Below are 19,348 nucleotides of genomic sequence, written 5' to 3'. Positions count from 1 at the left end.
TGCTGTAATAAGGTCCTGTTTTCAACTTTTTCATCATAGTTTGTATATCTTGGCAATCATGTTCAAATATATTTTTAAAGCAATTTAGCCTAGGATCTAAGGTAGCATCTCTGTCATTGAGAGGTAAGGGTCCATAAAGCAATTAGTATTCTCAGCATAGCACTGAAACTTTCTTCTGTCTGTTTCGTCTTCTCCAGGTGCTTCAAGTATGTTTTATTTGTTAAACAAACTAAATTGATGCACAGTGATGAAATATGGTAACTTAGTGAAACCGAGTATAAATTTATTATCTTTCCAAACAGAATTTTAAGAAAAGTAAGTTCTTGATTGATCAAATCCAATATAGCACCAAGATAGTTGGAGCCATAATTAGCAAGTTGTACATAAAAATATATCTCACTGCCATCCTTTCTAATTTAACTTTGAGTTAAAATATCCATACAGCTTGTAACTTGGTGAAAATGCTTACAAATAGGTATAAATATTATGCATGCATGCACATAATCAGACTCAAATATCGATACAATAATCAAGAAAGCAGATTAAAAATATTACCTTCTGAGTATATATGGCAACGCTACCAAAAGTAAACTATTGTAGCTGCAATCAAATAGGTCAGTTTTAGAGAGAAAAACAATTTAATGCAACTTTTTTTACACATTCTTTGAAATCCAAAAATATAAAAGCACAAGGATATCAGGATTAGATTGATTTTATATAAAAAATGTTGAATTCATTGGTTCCGAAAATAACAAGACATTCAATAAACTAAAAAAAATTAATATACTGGCAAGAATTATTTCTGTTATACAACTGATCCCTTTTTAAATATTAACTCTGACCATGATAATAATTGCAGAAATGATTGTAGCAAACTCTAATTACTTAAGGAGTTTGGATTGGCTACCCAAAGAAATCTCAACTCTTATAGTTTAAACTGCTCAACTATAGCCCAACTACAACTATACTTTCTTATTCAAGGTTAGCATGGAGGCTCAAAGAACTATACACAAAGTGATAATTGGCAGATATGGAGATATTTATCAAATGACAAATTTAAATACTATACAGATCCATCTTCCAGGTTTGAAACAACTCAACAGGTCTTAAGCCCTGCCTAGCAACATTGTCACCATTAAACAAAGGTTCATGATGTTCACTCTGATCAATTAACCTCCAGATACTTGCAGGTTTTTTTCCCAAAACTGGACAATATACAAAACCTCATCATTTAGAATGCGATGTTAAACCTTGGCCTTCTCTCCCTCTTGGATGGACCATAAGATTCCACTCCACTTTTCAAAAAGTAGAAGAGTTCTCCTTAGTGCCCTGGACAGCCCATATTTATCTCTTGACTATCATCTATAATGTGATTACCAGTATTTGATCACTTGTTCGTGATGTGCAAATTGGTTGCACCATTTCCTACATTACAACAGTGATTAATTACACTGGCTGTAATGTATTTTGGTATCTTCTGAGCTTGTGAAAGATGCTGTATAAATGTAGGTCTGTCTTATAATTGACCTCCATGTATCTATCTATGTCATCTTATCGGTTCTTTTTTTCACCCTGCAGCCATGAGATTACAATGTGGGATAATAAAGTATAAACACTTAGCATACTCAGTTTAAATTCCACTTACTAAAATAAAATGCTTGAATTAACACCTTCACTAAAATAACAGAGGAATTTCACTTGCAAAATTGGTATTTGCTCCCATTGTTCTATAGTATATTTTCAATGCCTGTAATTAAATTTGAGGCAATTTTGTTTCAATACTAGCGGTTCTGACTTTACTGGGAATTTAGGAAAGTATGTGGAGTTAAAGCTGAAGCACTTTTTAGGTGAATGCTTATCTTCACCAATCTGAATGTCCCAAACAGATCCCTGGTCAATTCACCTACTTTGTACACACAAAAATGCAAAGTGCAATATATAAAGCAACAATTCGAAGTTTGTAACAGATTTTGAAAACTGGTCCAAATAGCAACACATTATCTTAGTCAACTTTTATTGGTAATTCTTAACCAATCACTTCTTTATTTTGGAAGCAAAAATATTCTATAGTGCATAATTTGTGTTGGCAATTCTGTATTTTACAAAAGTTTACAAAACACAATTTGGCTCATTTTTTTCATAACTGTTGTTTCCACATGGAGTGTTTCACCCAGCCTCTTCAGCAGAGCAGTCAATACCTGCATATGTGAATTTCTCAAACAACGTTGTGTTCACGTAGGTCTAAATGAATACACAAACAATAAACAAATGTCACGGATCTTATCTGATCAGTTTCACATCAGAAGAACGCATCATTACATTAAAGGAGCAAGCCTGAGCTGTCATTCCAGAAACCAGGTTCAGTGTGAATAGGTGTCAGGAATTCTCTGCTTTTTTCAGAGCAGAGAAAATTGAGGAAAATTTTGGGTTTTAAAAATAATGTAAACAAGGATAAATTATTTCCACTAGCAGAGTGTTCTAACTCAAGGGCACAGATTTAAGATTGTTAGCAAAAAAACCATGGGGATAAATTAAAGTTAATTTTTATACATAGTACATCATTATGATCTGGAATGCACTGCCTGACAGTGTGGTGGAAGCAAATTCATCAATACACCTTTATGGGGAAACTGTATAGGGATCAAATCATTGGGCTGGCTCCTTCAAATAGTTAGTAGAAAGTCAATGGGCTGAATGGTCTCTCCCAATGCTGAGCAGCTCTATTGTTTGAAGCAGTTAGATATAAGAGGAGAACAATGTACTTCAGTTGCCCAAAGCACAGTTCCATTTAAGTACAGTTCCTCTCTGTTAATCTGTTCAGACTTACCTTCCTTTCCTCCAGCATCCTATTGAGGGACACCAGTATTTGAGCAAATGTTGGCCTCTCGTAAGGCTTCTCACGCCAGCATTGGAGCATTAACTCATATCTGAAAGATTTTAATAACACTGTTTATAACAATATGCCCCTTATTGCAAACACAATATGCTGTTGGACTGAATGTAAAGCTGGAGCAACTTTAAAGCTGCATCATTTCTGTATCCACCAAAGAAACCTCTTTCGCTAGAAAATGGGACTTAATTACCACCGCAGGGACAAGTTGGAATCAACAGTCTAAATGTGTTTAAGGAAAAGCTGGATAAACACAAGGGAGAACAGAAAAAAAGGTTGTGAGAAGATGAGTTTCGTTTCTATGCTAGAAAATTTTATATTATTCGATATAGTCAAAGAGTGTGGTGCTGGAAAAGCACAGCCAGTCAGGCAGCAACCGAGGAGCAGGAGAATCCCCTCCTGCTGCTTGACCGGCTGTGCTTTTCCAGCACCACACTCTGACTTTGATCTCCAGCATCTGCAGTCCTCACTTTCTCCGATAATTCTATGTAGTCAGGCCAGCTCTGTATTTTTATTATTTCAAGGGATATGGCCATCATTTATTGCCCATCCCTCGTTACCCTTGAAAGTGGTAGTGAGCTGCTACCTTGAATCAATGCAATCCATGTGCTGGAGCAGACCCAGAATGATCTTGGGGAAGGAATTCCAGGATTTTGACCCAGCGAAAGTGAAGAAATGGTGATATATTTCCAAGTCAGGATGTTGAGTGGCTTGGAGGGGAATTTGCAGATGGTGGTGTTCCCATGTATCTGCTGCCCTTCTCCTTCTTGATGAAAGTGGGCGTAAGTTTGGAATGTGCTACCTAAGAGTCTTTGGTGAATATCTATAGAGCATGTTGTAGATAGCACACACTCCTGCTTCTAAGGTTAGTAGTGAAGGGCATGGGTGCTTGTGGATGTTGTGCCAATGAAGTGGCTTTGTCCTGGATGGTGTCCATCATCTTGGATGTATTGAAGCTGCATTGACCCAGGTAAGGGAGGAATATTCCGTCAGGTAAGGGAGGAATATTCCTGGTTTATTCCTTGCAGATAGTGGACACACTTTGGGGAAATCAGGAGGTGAGTTACTCCTGGCCTCTGACTTGCTCTTGTAGCTACTGTATTAATATGGTGAGTCCAATTGTAGCTACTGTATTAATATGGTGTGTTCGGCTGAGTTTCTGGTCAGCGCTAATCTGTGGAATGTTGACAGTGGGGGATTCAGTGACGATAACATCATTGAATGTCAAGGGCCAGTGGGCTGATTTTCTCTTGCTGGAGATGATCATTGCCTAGCATTTGTGTGGGGTGAATGTTACTTGGCACTTGTCAGCCCAAGCCTGGATATTGTCCAGATCTTGTTGTATTTGAAAATGGCATGATCTAATATCTGAGGAGTCACGAATGGTGAACATTCCCACTCCTGACCTTATGATGGAGGGAAGGTAACTGATAAAGACGCTGAAGCTGTTTGGGCTGAAGACACAACTCTGACGAACTCCTGCAGCGATGTCCTGGACCTGAGGTGACTGACCTTCAATTAGCACAACCATCTTCCTCTGTATTTCACCAACTGGTGGAGAGTTCACCCCATGATTTCCATAGATTCCAAGGTTTTTGTTAGGGTTCCTCAGTGCCACACAAAGTCAAATATGGCCTTGATGTTAAGGACAGTCACTCTTGCTTCACCTCTGGAACTCAGCTCTTTTGTCCATTTTGGACTAAGGCTATAATGAAGTCAAGAGCTGAGTGGCCCTGGTGGAATCCAAACTGGGCATCACTGAGCAATGATGTGTAAGAACTTGTGATGGACTGGGATGGACAAAGTTAAAAATCACACAACACCAGATTATAGTCCAACAGTTTTATTTGAAAGCACTAGCTTTCGGAGCACTGCTCCTCCATAAGGTGGTTGTGGAGTATAAGACCATAAGACACAGAAATTATAGCAAAAGGTTATGTGTCAAGCAACTGAAATGATATATTGAACAAACCTGGATTGTTGTTAAGACTTTCATCTTTTAGAATTGGTTGCAGGTTTCAGCTCACTAATATGTAAATCCTGCAACTTCTTTTAAGCCACCTTCCCAAGATAACTTGAGGTTTTATAACAAAAGGTGACATCACAGCTCAGACAATGCATTAAAGGTGTGAGGTTAGAGTTTGTCTGTACCCCAATCTTTAGACAGACTGGTTCTATTTCCAAAGTGGATATCTGATGATCTGAGGGGTTTTGGATTGACTTGTCTATGATAGGCACAACAGAGGAACAGCGACTTGATGGGAAATAAGGAAGTTTAAAAGAAAATGATTTGTCTAAATAGAAAATCCACTTTAACATTACAACAAGTGGGAGAGTTGTCTGAAGAATGTCCTTGTCAATAGCTTTCCTTGAGAATTCAGAACATGATCACCTGGAGTCATCTTCAGCAGATGATCAGTGAACCTCTCAGAGAAACAGTGAAATGGCTGCTTCTGCTGCATTGCCAGGTCATTCCTTGATCTTCCACAAGGTATAGCTCGAGATCAGAGGAACCTGCAGAAGTTCTCCCCTCAATGAAAAACTACACAATGGTCAAACTAAAATAACAAAATAAATTTACTAACAAAGAACATTAACTCATCCACATTTTAGTACTGGACCATAAGAACAGAAATTAGGTAATTTGGCCCCTTCGAGTCCGCTCTGCCATTCGATTGTGGCTGATACCACCTTCTTCTGGTAATCTTTGATCCCCTTGGCAATCAAGAACTTATTTATCTCTCTCTTACATTTACTCAATGACCTGGCCTCCATGGTCCTCTGTGGCAATGAATTCCACAGATTCATCACTCTCTGGCTAAAGAAGTTTCTCCTCATCTCTGTTCTAAAGGGTCTTCCCTTTACTCTAAGGCTGTACCCTCAGGCCTCGTCTCTCCCTGCCAATGGAAACATCTTTCCAACGTGCACTCTGCCAAGACCGTTCAGTATGCTGTAAGTTTCAATTAGAACCCCCCTCATCCTTCTAAACTCCATCAGGTATGGTCCCAGAGTCCTCAAATGTTCCTCCTATGTTAAGCCTTTCATTCTTGGGATAATTCTCGTGAAGCTCCTCTGGACCTGCCCCAGGGCCAATATATCCTTCCTGAGGTATGGGGCCCAAAATTGCTCACACTACTCTAAATGTGGTCTGCCAAAGCCTTAAAAAGCCTCAGAAGTATATCGCTGCTTTTATATTCTAGTCCTCTCGATATGAATAACAACATTGTATTTGGACAACATTTCCAGGTATGGAATAGAACTAAACAAGTGGCACAGTGGCTCATTGGTTAGGACTACTGCATCACAGCGCCAGGGACCTGGATTCAATTTAAGCCTTGGGCAACTGTCTGTGTGGTGTTTGAGAATTCTCTGTGTCTGCTTGGGTTTCCTCCAGGTCTTCTTGTTTCCTCCCACAGTTCAAAGATATGCAGATTAGGTGGATTAGCCATGCTAAATCGCCTAAAGTGTCCAGGGATGTGTCGGTTGGGTGGATTGGCCATGGGGAATGCAGGGTTACATGGATAGGATGGGGGGAGTGGGTGTGCATGGGATCCTCTTCAGAGGGTTGGTGTGGACCTGATGGACCAAATGGCCTGCGTCCACACTGTAGGGAGACTATGTGCTGCCTTCTATGCAACACACTAGGTTTCAGCATTAATGGAGGAGAGGCAGCTCCCAGTGACCCTATTAAGAAAGCTTGTCAGAAACTTACACTTCATCAACACAGTTGAGTGGTTTCTCCATCCGGTATCCAAGCGGCAATTTCTCATAAAGTTCAGCACAGGTCATTCCACAATAGGGGGTGCCACCTAGTTGCAGAGATTAAAGTAGGAATATTTTACTATCTCAATGCCTTTCCCAGAACTATCTGCAAAGTGCTAACATAGTTTTAAAATTTTCAGTTATTTACTGTAACATCAATAATAAGGAATCCACCACTAGTTATACATCTATCTTCACAGCTCGTCAGTCACACAAGTTCTGCCTGTAAAGTGCTCACATTATTGCACGTTCTGCAAGATTAATGGCCAGGAACACCTGTCCCAATGGGAGTCTGGAATATTACAGAATGGCTATCTTGACTATGCCTGAAGAAGGGCTTATGCCCGAAACGTCGATTCTCCTGTTCCTTGGATGCTGCCTGACCTGCTGCGCTTTTCCAGCAATACATTTTCAGTTCTGATCTCCAGCATCTGCAGTCCTCACTTTCTCCTATCTTGACTATTATAGAACAATATGAATAATGTTTAATGATGTTACTTACCTAAACTGACAATCTCCCACAAAAGAACTCCATATGACCATCTACAGAACACAGTGAGAAATTTTGCAACAGGTTAAACTTGCAAACATGAAAATAAATTTTAAAAAATAACCTATTTAAATGTATAAACAGAGGCTGTATAATTAAGACACAAATACACACAGATAAATTTGTTCTGAACACATCAAATTTCATATCAGCACCTTTTTGGCAGTAATTTAGTGGATCAGATTGCCTCTCTAGAACTGGTTGGATCTGGCACAGCTTGGTCACCTGATCAAGGTGATTTGCAATATTATAACTTGAACAGTCAAATGTGGGGAACCATAGATTCCAGTATCTGTTATATGAATCATGTAAAATGAAAAATGTTTCTTTACAAAGCAATATCAGTGCTAAACAAATCCACCACTTTACTTATCGCAAGTCACAATTCATTTTAGCAACTCAAGAGGGAATCTATTTCCACATCTCTTATCAATCCCAGTTTTAAACGAGTTGCAAGAAGGTGAGGTCTACCATTCCTTGTAGTCAAGAGTCTGGGAAATGTTCTGATCATCCTTTTTAAAGCTTTTTTTAAAAGTGCTAAACAGGATGAGGGATACAATGACGGAAATTATTTTTTATCCATTTTTGTCAAGTAATGTCAGCACTGAGCACACTGCCACAGTACGTAAAGTGCAGTCAGCTGCAGAATAAAACTCCTGATAAACTCTGTTTCAGTAATCTTATTAAATCCGAAGCTCAGGAGAGCCCTGCTTCAAAACAGCAATATACCGATTGGTTCACTTCCTTCCTAGTACCCCTTTGGTATTTGTCCTTCTCTGTGCAATTGTTAACTTAGTACCAGATTAGGGACTATGCATTTATTTTATTCCACCTACTCTGAGATGTTATTATACACTCCAGGAGAAGACTTTAACCTGGGCTTCCTGGCTCTAAAGGTAGGGAAATTACCACTGCACCACAGGAGCACCGCCCCTCCCCTTTTAGGGGTTATGCAGATATTTTCTAATTAGTCTGTTCAGAGATGTTATTACACACTTCTGGAGCTGATGGAATTTGAACTCAGATCTCATGGCTCAGACATAAAGCCACTAATACTGCCACAAGAGTTTAGGGATTATGCATATGAAATAAGGACATCATAATCAACTGTCACCTACTTAGCTCCTTGAACCTGCTTCTTCTATAAATATGATCATGTCTGAACTTCTACTCCATCTCCACCACCTTCCCATATGATTCTCATATTCTTCAATTCTGAGTCCAAATCTCTGACCTGAGCATTAACTTAAGTTCTAAAGCTTCACAATTCTTTAAGTGAAGACATTTCTTTATGACTCAGTCTAAATGGACAACTTCCTGTTCTAAAACTATGACCCTATGTTCTATCTGTGGGCAAGACCTTTGCAGTATTTATCCTGTCAATACCTCTCAATTTCAGAGCCTAGGACAATTTAAATTAATCATTGTAGGACAGTCCTTTCACCCTAGAAATGATTTTCATGGATTTTGTTGCATCCACTTTGAAAAAGGCAACATGCATATGATCACATTAATATTTAGCTAGGATCCCAGCACATTCACTGTGAAAAAGGAACTTACACATCACTGTTTGTGGTATAGACACTGTAATTTAAGGATTCAATGGCCATCCACCGGACTGGCAGTCTTCCCTATTAGAATGGAATAAACAGCAGTGAATAAATATAAAGTAAAAATAATATATTTCATGCTCTTGCACCGAGTGTACAACTCATGATTTTCTATCTGATTGATTTTAATGCAAGCACTTCATTTTTTCAATTAAACTTCTGTTGGGGTGCCATGGGCTTTTGGTGCACTGGCTGCTCAGAATGATTCTGTTCATAGGTGATCTACTGGATAAGGCATTCATTTTTGAGCATTCCTCCTGATGTGGGATCCTGCATCTTTGGTTGAAAGTTATTTAATAAAAAGGTAGGCACAGTAAATGGTTAGTACAATTTGTCATGCATCTGCTATTCCAAAGATCAACAGAAAATTGAAACTTTGATATTTCTGATTGAATAGAGGGAACAAAGTTTCTGAAAATTGCCCTCTACATTCAAAATGTCATTTGATATGCTCCCCCAAAAATATCTTCAGTCTTTTTCAAATCTGTGGTTTCTGCCACCTAGAAGGACAAGGAACTGGAATTTGGTAACACCAAATCTGACAAGCTCCCCTCTGTCCTACAAACCGTTTTGACTTGAAACTATATTGTGATTCCTTCATGAGGTCAAAATGTTGAATCTACTCTCCCTAATGTCATTGTGGGTGTGGCTTCACCACAGGGACTGCAAAGAAGAGAACTTACCACCATTTTCTCAAAGGCAATTATGGGAATGGGCAACAAAAACTGGCCTAGCCAAGGATTCTGACATCCTGGGAATGGCAGTTTTTTTAAAAATGTGATAGCATACTCACAGTAAATGCCCTCCGAAATGACCTGGCAAGTTATCACTTTGATAAAAAAAAACCTCTACAAAGGAGATACTGCAGTGGTTCAAGAAGGTAGCTTGTTCACGAGGGCATGTTTGGATTGGGGAAAATGTACTAGTCTTTCCAGTGTTGTCTATATCTGTGAGTAAGTAAATGTTAAAAAGAGAAATCTAGAAGAAATTATCAAAGTGGTGGAGAGGTTTAGGGAGGGGATTCCGAAGCTGTGGACCGGGATAGCTGCAGGCACCATGAACCTTACTGTTCTTAGAGATCTGCAGGTGTGATTTCATAACATGTAATATCTTGCACTCACCATTGTCTTCTTTACATAAACCTCCTTCCCCCTTGACAATCCAAAATCTGCAATTTTTGCCACGTAGTTGTCACCCACAAGAATATTTCTAGCTGCCAAATCTCTGTGAATAAACTAAACAAAAGAGAACACTATCAATACATGGATATTGCATGGGTGTATTAAAAAAGCATCAACCACAACAAAGAGCTGGAGATGGGTTGAGCGAGCAAAGTCAGAGCCTCTGAAATGATACGTGCTTCAGTACAGGCCTGATGGAAATTAATCAGGAGATGACAGAAAAAAAATCAAGAGCTGAATAAATTTTGGGGAAGCTAATTTGCCTGTTTGACTTTCACACATTTTCTTATTAATTTCCAAATGATATTTTTGAACAACAGTGCATGCAGAGAACTTATGAAATCAAAGAATTCAGTTAATCTGGTATTGAAGATCCAAATTTAACTGTTGGTCTGTCACACATTGGGGAATCTTAGTGGTCGAGTACTATGATTGGTTAGAAACAGTAAATGGAGCTCCAAGGAACTATTCTGTTCACCCTCAGCAGTTGGACTAGGAAAATGAAAATTATGTTCTGTAGATCCCTGCTAATGTTCTTCTTGACGGTATTCTTACAAGTAATATTAGAGGGGCCAAATCCCATCAGTCTGAACTGGATTGCTACTCATGTCCCAAAGAGGACTCAAATGTATTAGCTCATTGCAAAATATCAGCTTCCCTCACCTTAACCACACTGAACCAAAACAGAACATAACACTTACAAATAGTGAGCTCACCTTTTTTCTGAAAAAAAAGTGACATGCAAATGAGAAAATAAGAATGATGATGACAGAGATAACATCACAACAAAAAGCAAACCTGTTTCTGGCTGAGATAATCCATGCCCTTTGCCACATCAGCTGCAAACTGCAGCAACTGCTGTGAGGACAGAGTGGAAGCAGTGCTATGTGCAATAGCGTAAGCCGGGTCTGTGTCAAGCACTCTGCTGTTTCGCAAAAAATCCAACAAATTTCCATGTGGTGCAAATTCAATTGCTACGTACAAGTATCCTGCAAGAGCGTAAAGATCACACAGAAGAGTCAGAGTACAGATTTTTTACAGAAAGATGATGTGATCAGCAGCACTGTCTGAGAAAAAGAGAAAGTGCATAGATTAAAAAAAAAGCTTGAATTTATCTAATATCATTAACATTATATGCCCCAATATGCTTCACACACATCTTTATCAAACAAAGTTTGATCCCAATTCACAAAGGTGAAGTTACAACAGGGTAACTGAGTGTTTGGTCAAGGATGTAAGTTTAAAGGAGCATCTTAAAAGTGAAGAGAGGAGTGGTGACATGGAGAGGTTTAGGGAAGGAATTCCAGATTTTAGGGCTCAGGCCAACAATTAAAGAGCAAATAGAATCAAGGAAGTTCAAGATTAGATTAGATATCCCATTGTGGTGTAGATACTGGAAGGGAGTACAGAGATAGGTAGACACCAGCTCATGAAAGGATTTGAAAGAATGAGATAATTAATATTGAAACTTTTTTGTATATAAATAATCAGTATCCTCTGCTCTACTTTCCCAATCTCAGAACTGTTTCCAATACTCGGATATGAGGAGATCTTAACCAAAGATTGTTCCATTTCTGTGTTTTGAAGTAAAGAATGAAAATTGTAATTAAAATCATTACAAAAACAGAAGTTGTGGGTAAAGCTCATCAGGTCTGGCAGCATCCGTGAAGAGAAATCAGAGTTAACATTGAGTCTGGTGACCTTTCCTCAGCAACCTTCATGTTGATGCTACTGCTCCGGGAACATGGGTTGAATCTTCTCACAGGAACAGATGAAATAAAATGCAACTAATACATTCTGGTATTAATAAAGCTAGTTCTCTGTAATGGTGTTCATGAAAGCATCAGTGATTGTTGTTAAGCCCATTGGTTCACCAGCTTCCTTTAGGGAAGAGAATTTGTCATCCTTACATCATCTGGCCTACATGTATGTGACTCCAGACTAACAGCAATGGGATTAGTTGTTAGCTGCTCTTGACTATGGCCAATGTAATAGTGATGACAACAAATGTTGGTCTTGCAGCAACATCCACATCCCATGAAAGAAAAAAGAAAAAGTAATCCTCCCAAACAAATATACAGTTAGAAACAGATTTCATCTACTATTTTAATTTATAATCTGCTTTGTAAAAATCAGTTCAGTCTGTGATTCACACTGCATAAATTCCTCACAATTAGAAACAGTGACTCATAGATTATCCCAATTGCGGATGTTGAGAAGTTCAGAAAATATTGCAGCACAGGAGGCCACTGCACTTCTTGGAAAGATTTATCTGATTATTCCCACTCAGATGTTCTTTCCCTATAGCCCTACAAATTTTATTTTCAACTATTTATTCAGTTCACTTTTGAAAGTTACAACTGAATCCAATTACATCACCCTTTCAGTCAACACATTTCAAGTCGCAACTCACTACATCTTTTTTAAAATAATAATTCTCATCTTTCGCTGCTTCTTTTGTTAAATGCCTTCAATCTGTGTCATCTGATTATGGACCCTCCTACCATTGGATATGGTTTCGCTCTTTTTAGTATCTGTAGTAAAACCCTTAATGATTTTGAATATCTCTTCTAAATCTTGCATTAACTTTCTGTTGTCTTTTAGATCTAAGAGTATGGGTTTCCGTGAAGATATCCTGAAAGCAATGTTTCTTTGGAGGACAAACAATGCCTACCAAGAGTTAATACATTTATGAGATTCCTGTCCATGCACTCCCTTGCTGGCTTGTAATATTGTATTCCAGTCCCAGTTTTCCTTTATTTATAAGGTTCCCCTGCAGAGCTCTGTAAAGATAGATTACACAGATTTTTGTAGAATAATAATTTGTAAAATTGTATGGGTCAGCAAGGAAAGAATGAGTGTGTCCCTTTGTTGCTCCTGTGGGAACTGATCATGATAAAATTTTAAAATCTTACACTTGACAGACCCTTAAATATAAAAGTCTGTTGAATATTGAACATGAAGCTACTAATGAATATGTGGAAGCAATACTTTGTGTGAATTCATGCTGAAACAAAAATTAATGATATTTTGTAGTTTTCAACCTTTACAGAAAATCATTGAAACAGGTTTTTAATGTAGTCAATTCTAAACCTAAGCTTTTTGTCTGCTAATTACCCCAGTAAATTTCTGAGAGACTGACTGTTCTCATAAAATGGATTTCCAGTCAGAGTACCTTTAGTTGCTAACCTATTACAGAGTCACAGGATAACAGGGTCAGTCATTGCTGATCAAGGGATGCAGGAAGGCAATAAACTGTCTCTGTTTACTGGAATGTTCCAGCTGTTTCCTTTATAGTTCTGTAAAATTAGAGAGTAATTCAAAGTTAAGGAGAGACTTTCGAATTTAGCTAATTGGATGAGATAATACTTGAAAACATGCAGATTCTCACTTAGCCAGAGTGGAAAATATAAAAAATTTGAAAATATATAAAAAGAAATGCTGTTAGAATTCAACAACACTTGCCCAATAGAACCCCTCAAATTTGAAACCTGTGATATGATGAATTCTCTGGTACCTTGTACCATATATGTAACCCCAAGAACAATTATTATGAATAATATAATTAAATGTCATTAATAAAGTTAAAAATCACACAACAGCAGGTTATAGTGCAACAGGTTTACTTGGAAGTACAAGCTTTTGGAGCGCTGCTCCTTTGTCAGGATTATAGAACACAGAATTTATAGTAAAAGATCAAAGTGTCATCCAACTGATGCAATGTACTGAACAAACCTAGATTGCTGTTAAGTCTTTAATCACTTAGAATTGGGTTGCAGTTTCAATTCATTAGTATGTAAATCCCAGAACTTCTTTCAAGCCACAGTCCCAAGATAACAAATTTATTTTTAAAAAGGTGATCTATCATCTAATACATTAAAGATGTGAGGTTAGAAACTGTCTGTATCCTGACCTTGAGTCAGACTGGTTCTATTTCCAAAGTAGGAATTGATAAAATGTCACATAGACTGACTGCCTATAGATTGTGCGCTTTTTGAACAAAATAGAATGTATCTGCAAAGAAGTTCTGGGATTTATATATTAATGAATTGAAATCTGCAACCCCATTTGAAGTGATTAAAGATGTAACAGCAATTTAGGTTTGTTCAATGCATCGCATCAGTTGTATGACACTTTGATCTTTTACTATAAATTTTGAGTCTTATAACCCTGCTCCACTAACTACCTGACGAAGAAGCAGTGCTCCGAAAGCTAGTGATCAAGACCCCCACTGGAATCAGGAGCCAACTTTCTGGGGTCAGGAGCTCTGAGGCATCATTATTACAGGTAGTAGGCTCATTTTAACAGATCTTTGCTCTCATAGCCCCTCATCCCATTCTCTCATTCTCACTGAAGGTTTGTACCAATTTTCAAGCCTTGAGATTGGGTCACGGTGGGGAAAAATGTCTAGGAAGCACTGATGTAGTGCAATAAATTTTACATTTTATGTGTTTGAATATTTATTCACTAATTCAAAAATGAGTCAAGTTTTGAGGAGAATGCAAGACAGACTTGCATAAAAGCCAAAATTGCAGCAGGTCTGACAGTCTAGTGTCTCAGCGGTTAGTACTGCTGCCTCACAGATCCAGGGACCTGGGTTTGATTCCCGCCTTGGGTGACTATCTGTGTGGAGTTTGCATATTCTGTCAGTGTCTGCTAGGGTTTCCTCCCACAATCCAAAGGTGTGCAGGCCAGGTAAATTGGCCTTGCTAAATTGCCCATAGTGTTCAGGGATATGTAGGTTAGGTGCATTAGTCAGGGGGTAAACATAGGATAGGGGAATGGGTCTGGGTGGGTTACTCATTGGAGAGTTGGTGTGGACTTGTTGGGCCAAATGGCCTGTTTCCACACTGTAGGGATTCTATTCTATGAAGAGAAAGGGACAAAGTTAACATTCTGAGTCTGCTATGATTCACCTTTGGAACAAAGAATCATATTGGAGTCAATATTAACTCTTGCTTTCTCCAAAGTTGTTGTGAGACCTGCTGAGTTTCTCCAGAATTTGCAGTACTTTGCTTTTATGTAAGAGACCCTTGTAATGTTGAGAGTATTAATTATTTTACATCGTTGATTGTACCATATGTAAGGCACTCAGAAGCAGATACATCCTAATCGGTGCCTAATATTGTTTACCACTTTCCCAGAACAATTCTTAACTCAGTGGGTATCAGTCAAAAGACAGCCATCCTTTGCACCCATGCCATCTATGAAAGATTGCTATGCATCTGGATACACATTGGCAATTGTGGCATTACCCTTACTGGCAACAAAATGGTACAGCAACCATAAAGCCATGCTTCCCGTGACACATAGCTGACAGTCCATCATACATACAACTCCATTCTCTCACCCTAGTCACTGTTTAACTAACACATCATGCACTTTACATGACATCATCTATTTACCACATCACTTTATTCTGTCCTTAATGCCCACTGAAGGCTCACAACTCATCATTGACCAGGAGGTGAACATCACGTACATCACATAAAGAGAAATTTTTGTTTACAGACACCAAAAATGATCAAAAAAGCAATAGAAGCTGAAGTTCATCTCCACACCACTGCTAGCGTAATAACCAAGGACTATTTTACTGCCTATAATTGTCTACAAGGAGCAGCATGGTGGCTCAGTGGGTAGTACTGCTGCCTCACAGCTCCAGAGAACTGGGTTCAATTCCTGCCTTGGGTGACTGTCTGTGTTAAGTTTGCACATTCTCCCCATGTCTGCGTGGGTTTCCTCCGGGTGCTCCGGTTTCCTCCCACAATCCGAAGATGTGCAGATTAGGTGAATTGGCCAGCTAAATTGCCCATAATGTTCAGAGATATGTAGGTTAGGAGCATTAGTCTGAGGTAAATGCAGAGTAGTAGGGGAATGGGTCTGGATGGGACAGTCTTCAGAGGGTTGGTGTGGACTTGTTGGGCTGAAGACTTGTTGCAACCAACTCTCATCCACTGGAACTGGATATCAATCAGGTCCTGTCTTGCTTTTAGTGCCCAATGCAGCTGAGCTCTGTCATGGCCAAGGACATCTTTCTCCTCACAATGTCCTTATCTTCCTCCTTGGAAGACTGCTCCTTTTTCCTCAGTTCCTCAGCATCCAACTTATTGCCTGGTTGTCTGCTCCAATTTTGCAGAGTACAACATGCCAGGATGATGCAGCATACTTTGGCTGGACTGTAGTGGAGGCTCCCCACTCCCAGACCAGTCCAAGCAGTGGAAGTCCATCTTCAGCCCCATTACCTGCTTCACATGGCCCTGATTGAAGCATGGGCAGCATTGTATCTGCACTCTGCACCAGTTAGGTGGCTGCTCATTAGTATCATGATAGCCATGGACTCAGCGGGTAGCTCTTGCCCCCCAGGTAACCAGCTTTGTAAGAACCCGGACCCTCAAACACACCAGGTATATCTTGGAACATTAATGTACAAGTCATGGCAGCTGCCACAGTAGTAAACACATACCACCAGGAAGTTGTAATGGAGATTGCAGATTACTTGAACATTACTCAATGAAACCCCAACCTGTTGAAAAATTCCACAACGTTGTGATAGGATCATCTCAGTGCCATGTGTATGCAATTGATGGCACTCTCTGCCTGGAGAATGTGCTTTTGAATCCAAATGTCAGGTTTTAGTATTGACTTTGCCTTCGAGAAATGAAATGAACTTGTGACCATAACATAAATGACATTGGTCAGTGACCTGCTACATTTTTGAGCACATGACTGAGAGATCCCACATTGGCAGTGTTATACAAATAATTTTTTACTTCTGTGCGGACCTCCAAAGTCCGTGTGTGGCAGTGACTTCCAGAAATGGAAGTCAATGATGTAAGTGACATCAGTACACCAATCACTATGCATGGGCCCTCAGAGTGCAGCTTCGAGGGAGTGCTGCACACAGGTCATCTATCACTAATTGAAAGAAGCCAGTTGCAAAGTGGTTCAAAACAGCTAGCATCTTCACAGCTATCACAGCCTCCCACTTCTGCAGGTTTCGGGTTCAGCATCAGCTTTTGGCATAATCCCATCACGGTATTCCAAGATATGCAGACCCTGCATTAATGCTGCATCTTGTTCATCTACAGGAATTGAATGAAAAACGCTAAAATTCCTATAGACCCTATGCATCCTGACGGGCCCTACCACAGCAGCCCCAAGCTGGAGTTGTCCACAGGACCCTGCTGCTGCTTCAGGTCTTGCCATTGGCCCTGCTCTTCGTTTATCTGCCTTCACTTATTAGGAAGTCAGCCACGACAACCAACATCCCAGAATTGGCTGGGCAGAACACTTATAGAAATCACAGAACCCCTACAGTGTGGAAACAGGCCCTTTGGCCCAACAAGTTCACACTGACCCTCCGAAGAGTAACCCACCCAAACCCATTCCCCTAGCCTATTATTCTATATTTGCCTGACTATGCACCTAGCCTGGAGGAGAAAGTGAGGTCTGCAGACGCTGGAGATCAAAAGTTCACACTGACCCTCCGAAGAGTAACCCACCCAAACCCATTCCCCTAGCCTATTATTCTATATTTGCCTGACTATGCACCTAGCCTACACATCCCTGAATACTATGGGCAATTTATCATGGCCAACTCACCTAACCTGCACATCTTTGAATTGTGGGAGGTAACTCACGCAGACATGGGAGAACTTGCAAACTCCACATAGACAGTCGCCCAAAGCTGGAATCGAACCCAAGTCCCTGGTGGAGGTAGAAACGGGCGGTTCGGTTTGGGCAGGAGGTAGAAACGGGCGGTTCGGTTTGGGCACCTAGCCTACACATCCCTGAATACTATGGGCAATTTATCATGGCCAACTCACCTATCCTGCACATCTTTGAATTGTGGGAGGTAACTCACGCAGACATGGGAGAACTTGCAAACTCCACATAGACAGTCGCCCAAAGCTGGAATCGAACCCAAGTCCCTGGTGCTGTGAGGCTGCAGTGCTAACCACTAAGGCACTGTGCAGCCCTAACCATGCAGCCCTCATGATGCAAATGAACTATGTTGGGAACATAAGGAGTGGAAGACATTCCTGGGTCTCAGAAGAGTTAGTGGTGACATACCCTGTAGATGAGAGCTGCACATACTCCTCCATTTAATGAGACACACTGTACCCTAATAATACAGGCCATGTCTCTATCGGTCATTCAGCTTCAGCCATTGCACATGCACCAAGCTGCTGAAGGTGCCATGCAGGCTCATTATATCAAATTTGAGTCCTTGCCATACTGAAAACACTTTCCTATCCCAGACCCACATCAAACATTCAAACTCTCATTTCATACAGTACAAACTGTATGAAACTACATACAGATGATTTAGTGCCCCACAAACAATGTTTCACCTTTGGCCAATGCTAGCCTCTTTTCATGTCATTGGCATCTTAATGCTGGTGAAGTTAGTAGTAATGTTCAATTTGCAATAACCTATGATGGATTATGCAAATGATGCATATCACCTTTGTCCAGCATGTGATCCATAAGCACCTGCACTCTACCTGCACGGCAAATGGGCAAAGAAATTATGACAAATTAAATGTCGCTGGGGTTTGCAAATGTCTCCTTCATATAGGTTCATAAGAGTTATACAGCACGGAAACAGACCCTTCAGTCCAACTGTCCACGCTGACAAGTTATCCAAAACTGATCTAGTCCCATGTGCCAGCATTTGCCCTATATCCCTCTAAATCATTCCTATTCATGGACCCATCCAAATGCCTTTTTAATATTGTAATTGTACCTGTCTCCACCACCTCTTTTGGCAGCTTGTTCCACATCTTTGTGAAGAAGTTGCCCCTCAGTCTCTTTTAAATCTTTCCTCCTCACCTTAAACCTATGCCGTCTGCTACACTGGGAAAAAGAGCTTGGCTATTCACCTGATCCATGCCCCTATGGTTTTATAAATCTCAATAAGGTCACCCCTCAGCCTCCAGTACTCCAGGGGAAAATGCTCAAGCCTATTCAGCCTCTCCCTATAGCTCAAACCCAGCAACATCCTTATAAATTTTTCTAAACACTTTCAAGTTTAGTAACACCTTTCTTGTAGCAGGGACACCAGAACTGAATGCAGTATTCCACAAGTGTCCCAACTCATATACTCAATGCGATGATAAGACCATAAGACCATAAGACATAGGAGTGGAAGTAAGACAACAAGAATCTATCAATCTCAGCCTTGAAGACATTTAGCGTCCCAGCTTCCACTGCACTCCGTGGCAATGAATTCCACAGGCCCACCACTCTCTGGCTGAAGAAATGTCTCCGCATTTCTGTTCTGAAATGACCCCCTCTAATTCTAAGGCTGTGTCCATGGGTCCTAGTCTCCTCGTCTAACGGAAACAATTTC

At 40.0% G+C, this 19,348-nt stretch overlaps 1 protein-coding gene across 1 annotated transcript in view; it reads right to left on the bottom strand.

Annotated features, from left to right (window-relative positions):
* Positions 1-266: 266 nt before the first annotated feature.
* tek (TEK tyrosine kinase, endothelial) overlaps positions 267-19,348 on the bottom strand; it is a 121,087-nt gene continuing 102,005 nt past the window's right edge. Inside the window, exons 17-23 of the mRNA XM_043717289.1 lie at positions 10,792-10,982; positions 9,934-10,047; positions 8,763-8,833; positions 7,155-7,195; positions 6,603-6,699; positions 2,828-2,927; positions 267-2,241 (exon numbers count right to left, since the gene is read on the bottom strand). Of these exons, the coding sequence (XP_043573224.1) occupies positions 2,167-2,241; positions 2,828-2,927; positions 6,603-6,699; positions 7,155-7,195; positions 8,763-8,833; positions 9,934-10,047; positions 10,792-10,982 (689 nt within the window). The 3' untranslated portion in view covers positions 267-2,166. The remainder of the gene's footprint in view (positions 2,242-2,827; positions 2,928-6,602; positions 6,700-7,154; positions 7,196-8,762; positions 8,834-9,933; positions 10,048-10,791; positions 10,983-19,348) is intronic.

This window comes from Chiloscyllium plagiosum, chromosome 2 (genome assembly GCF_004010195.1).
Source record: "Chiloscyllium plagiosum isolate BGI_BamShark_2017 chromosome 2, ASM401019v2, whole genome shotgun sequence".
In the NCBI taxonomy this organism is placed as follows: Eukaryota; Metazoa; Chordata; class Chondrichthyes; order Orectolobiformes; family Hemiscylliidae; genus Chiloscyllium; species Chiloscyllium plagiosum.
The sequence above is the reverse complement of the archived record's forward strand: the minus strand, read 5'-3'. Positions and strand labels throughout refer to the sequence as shown.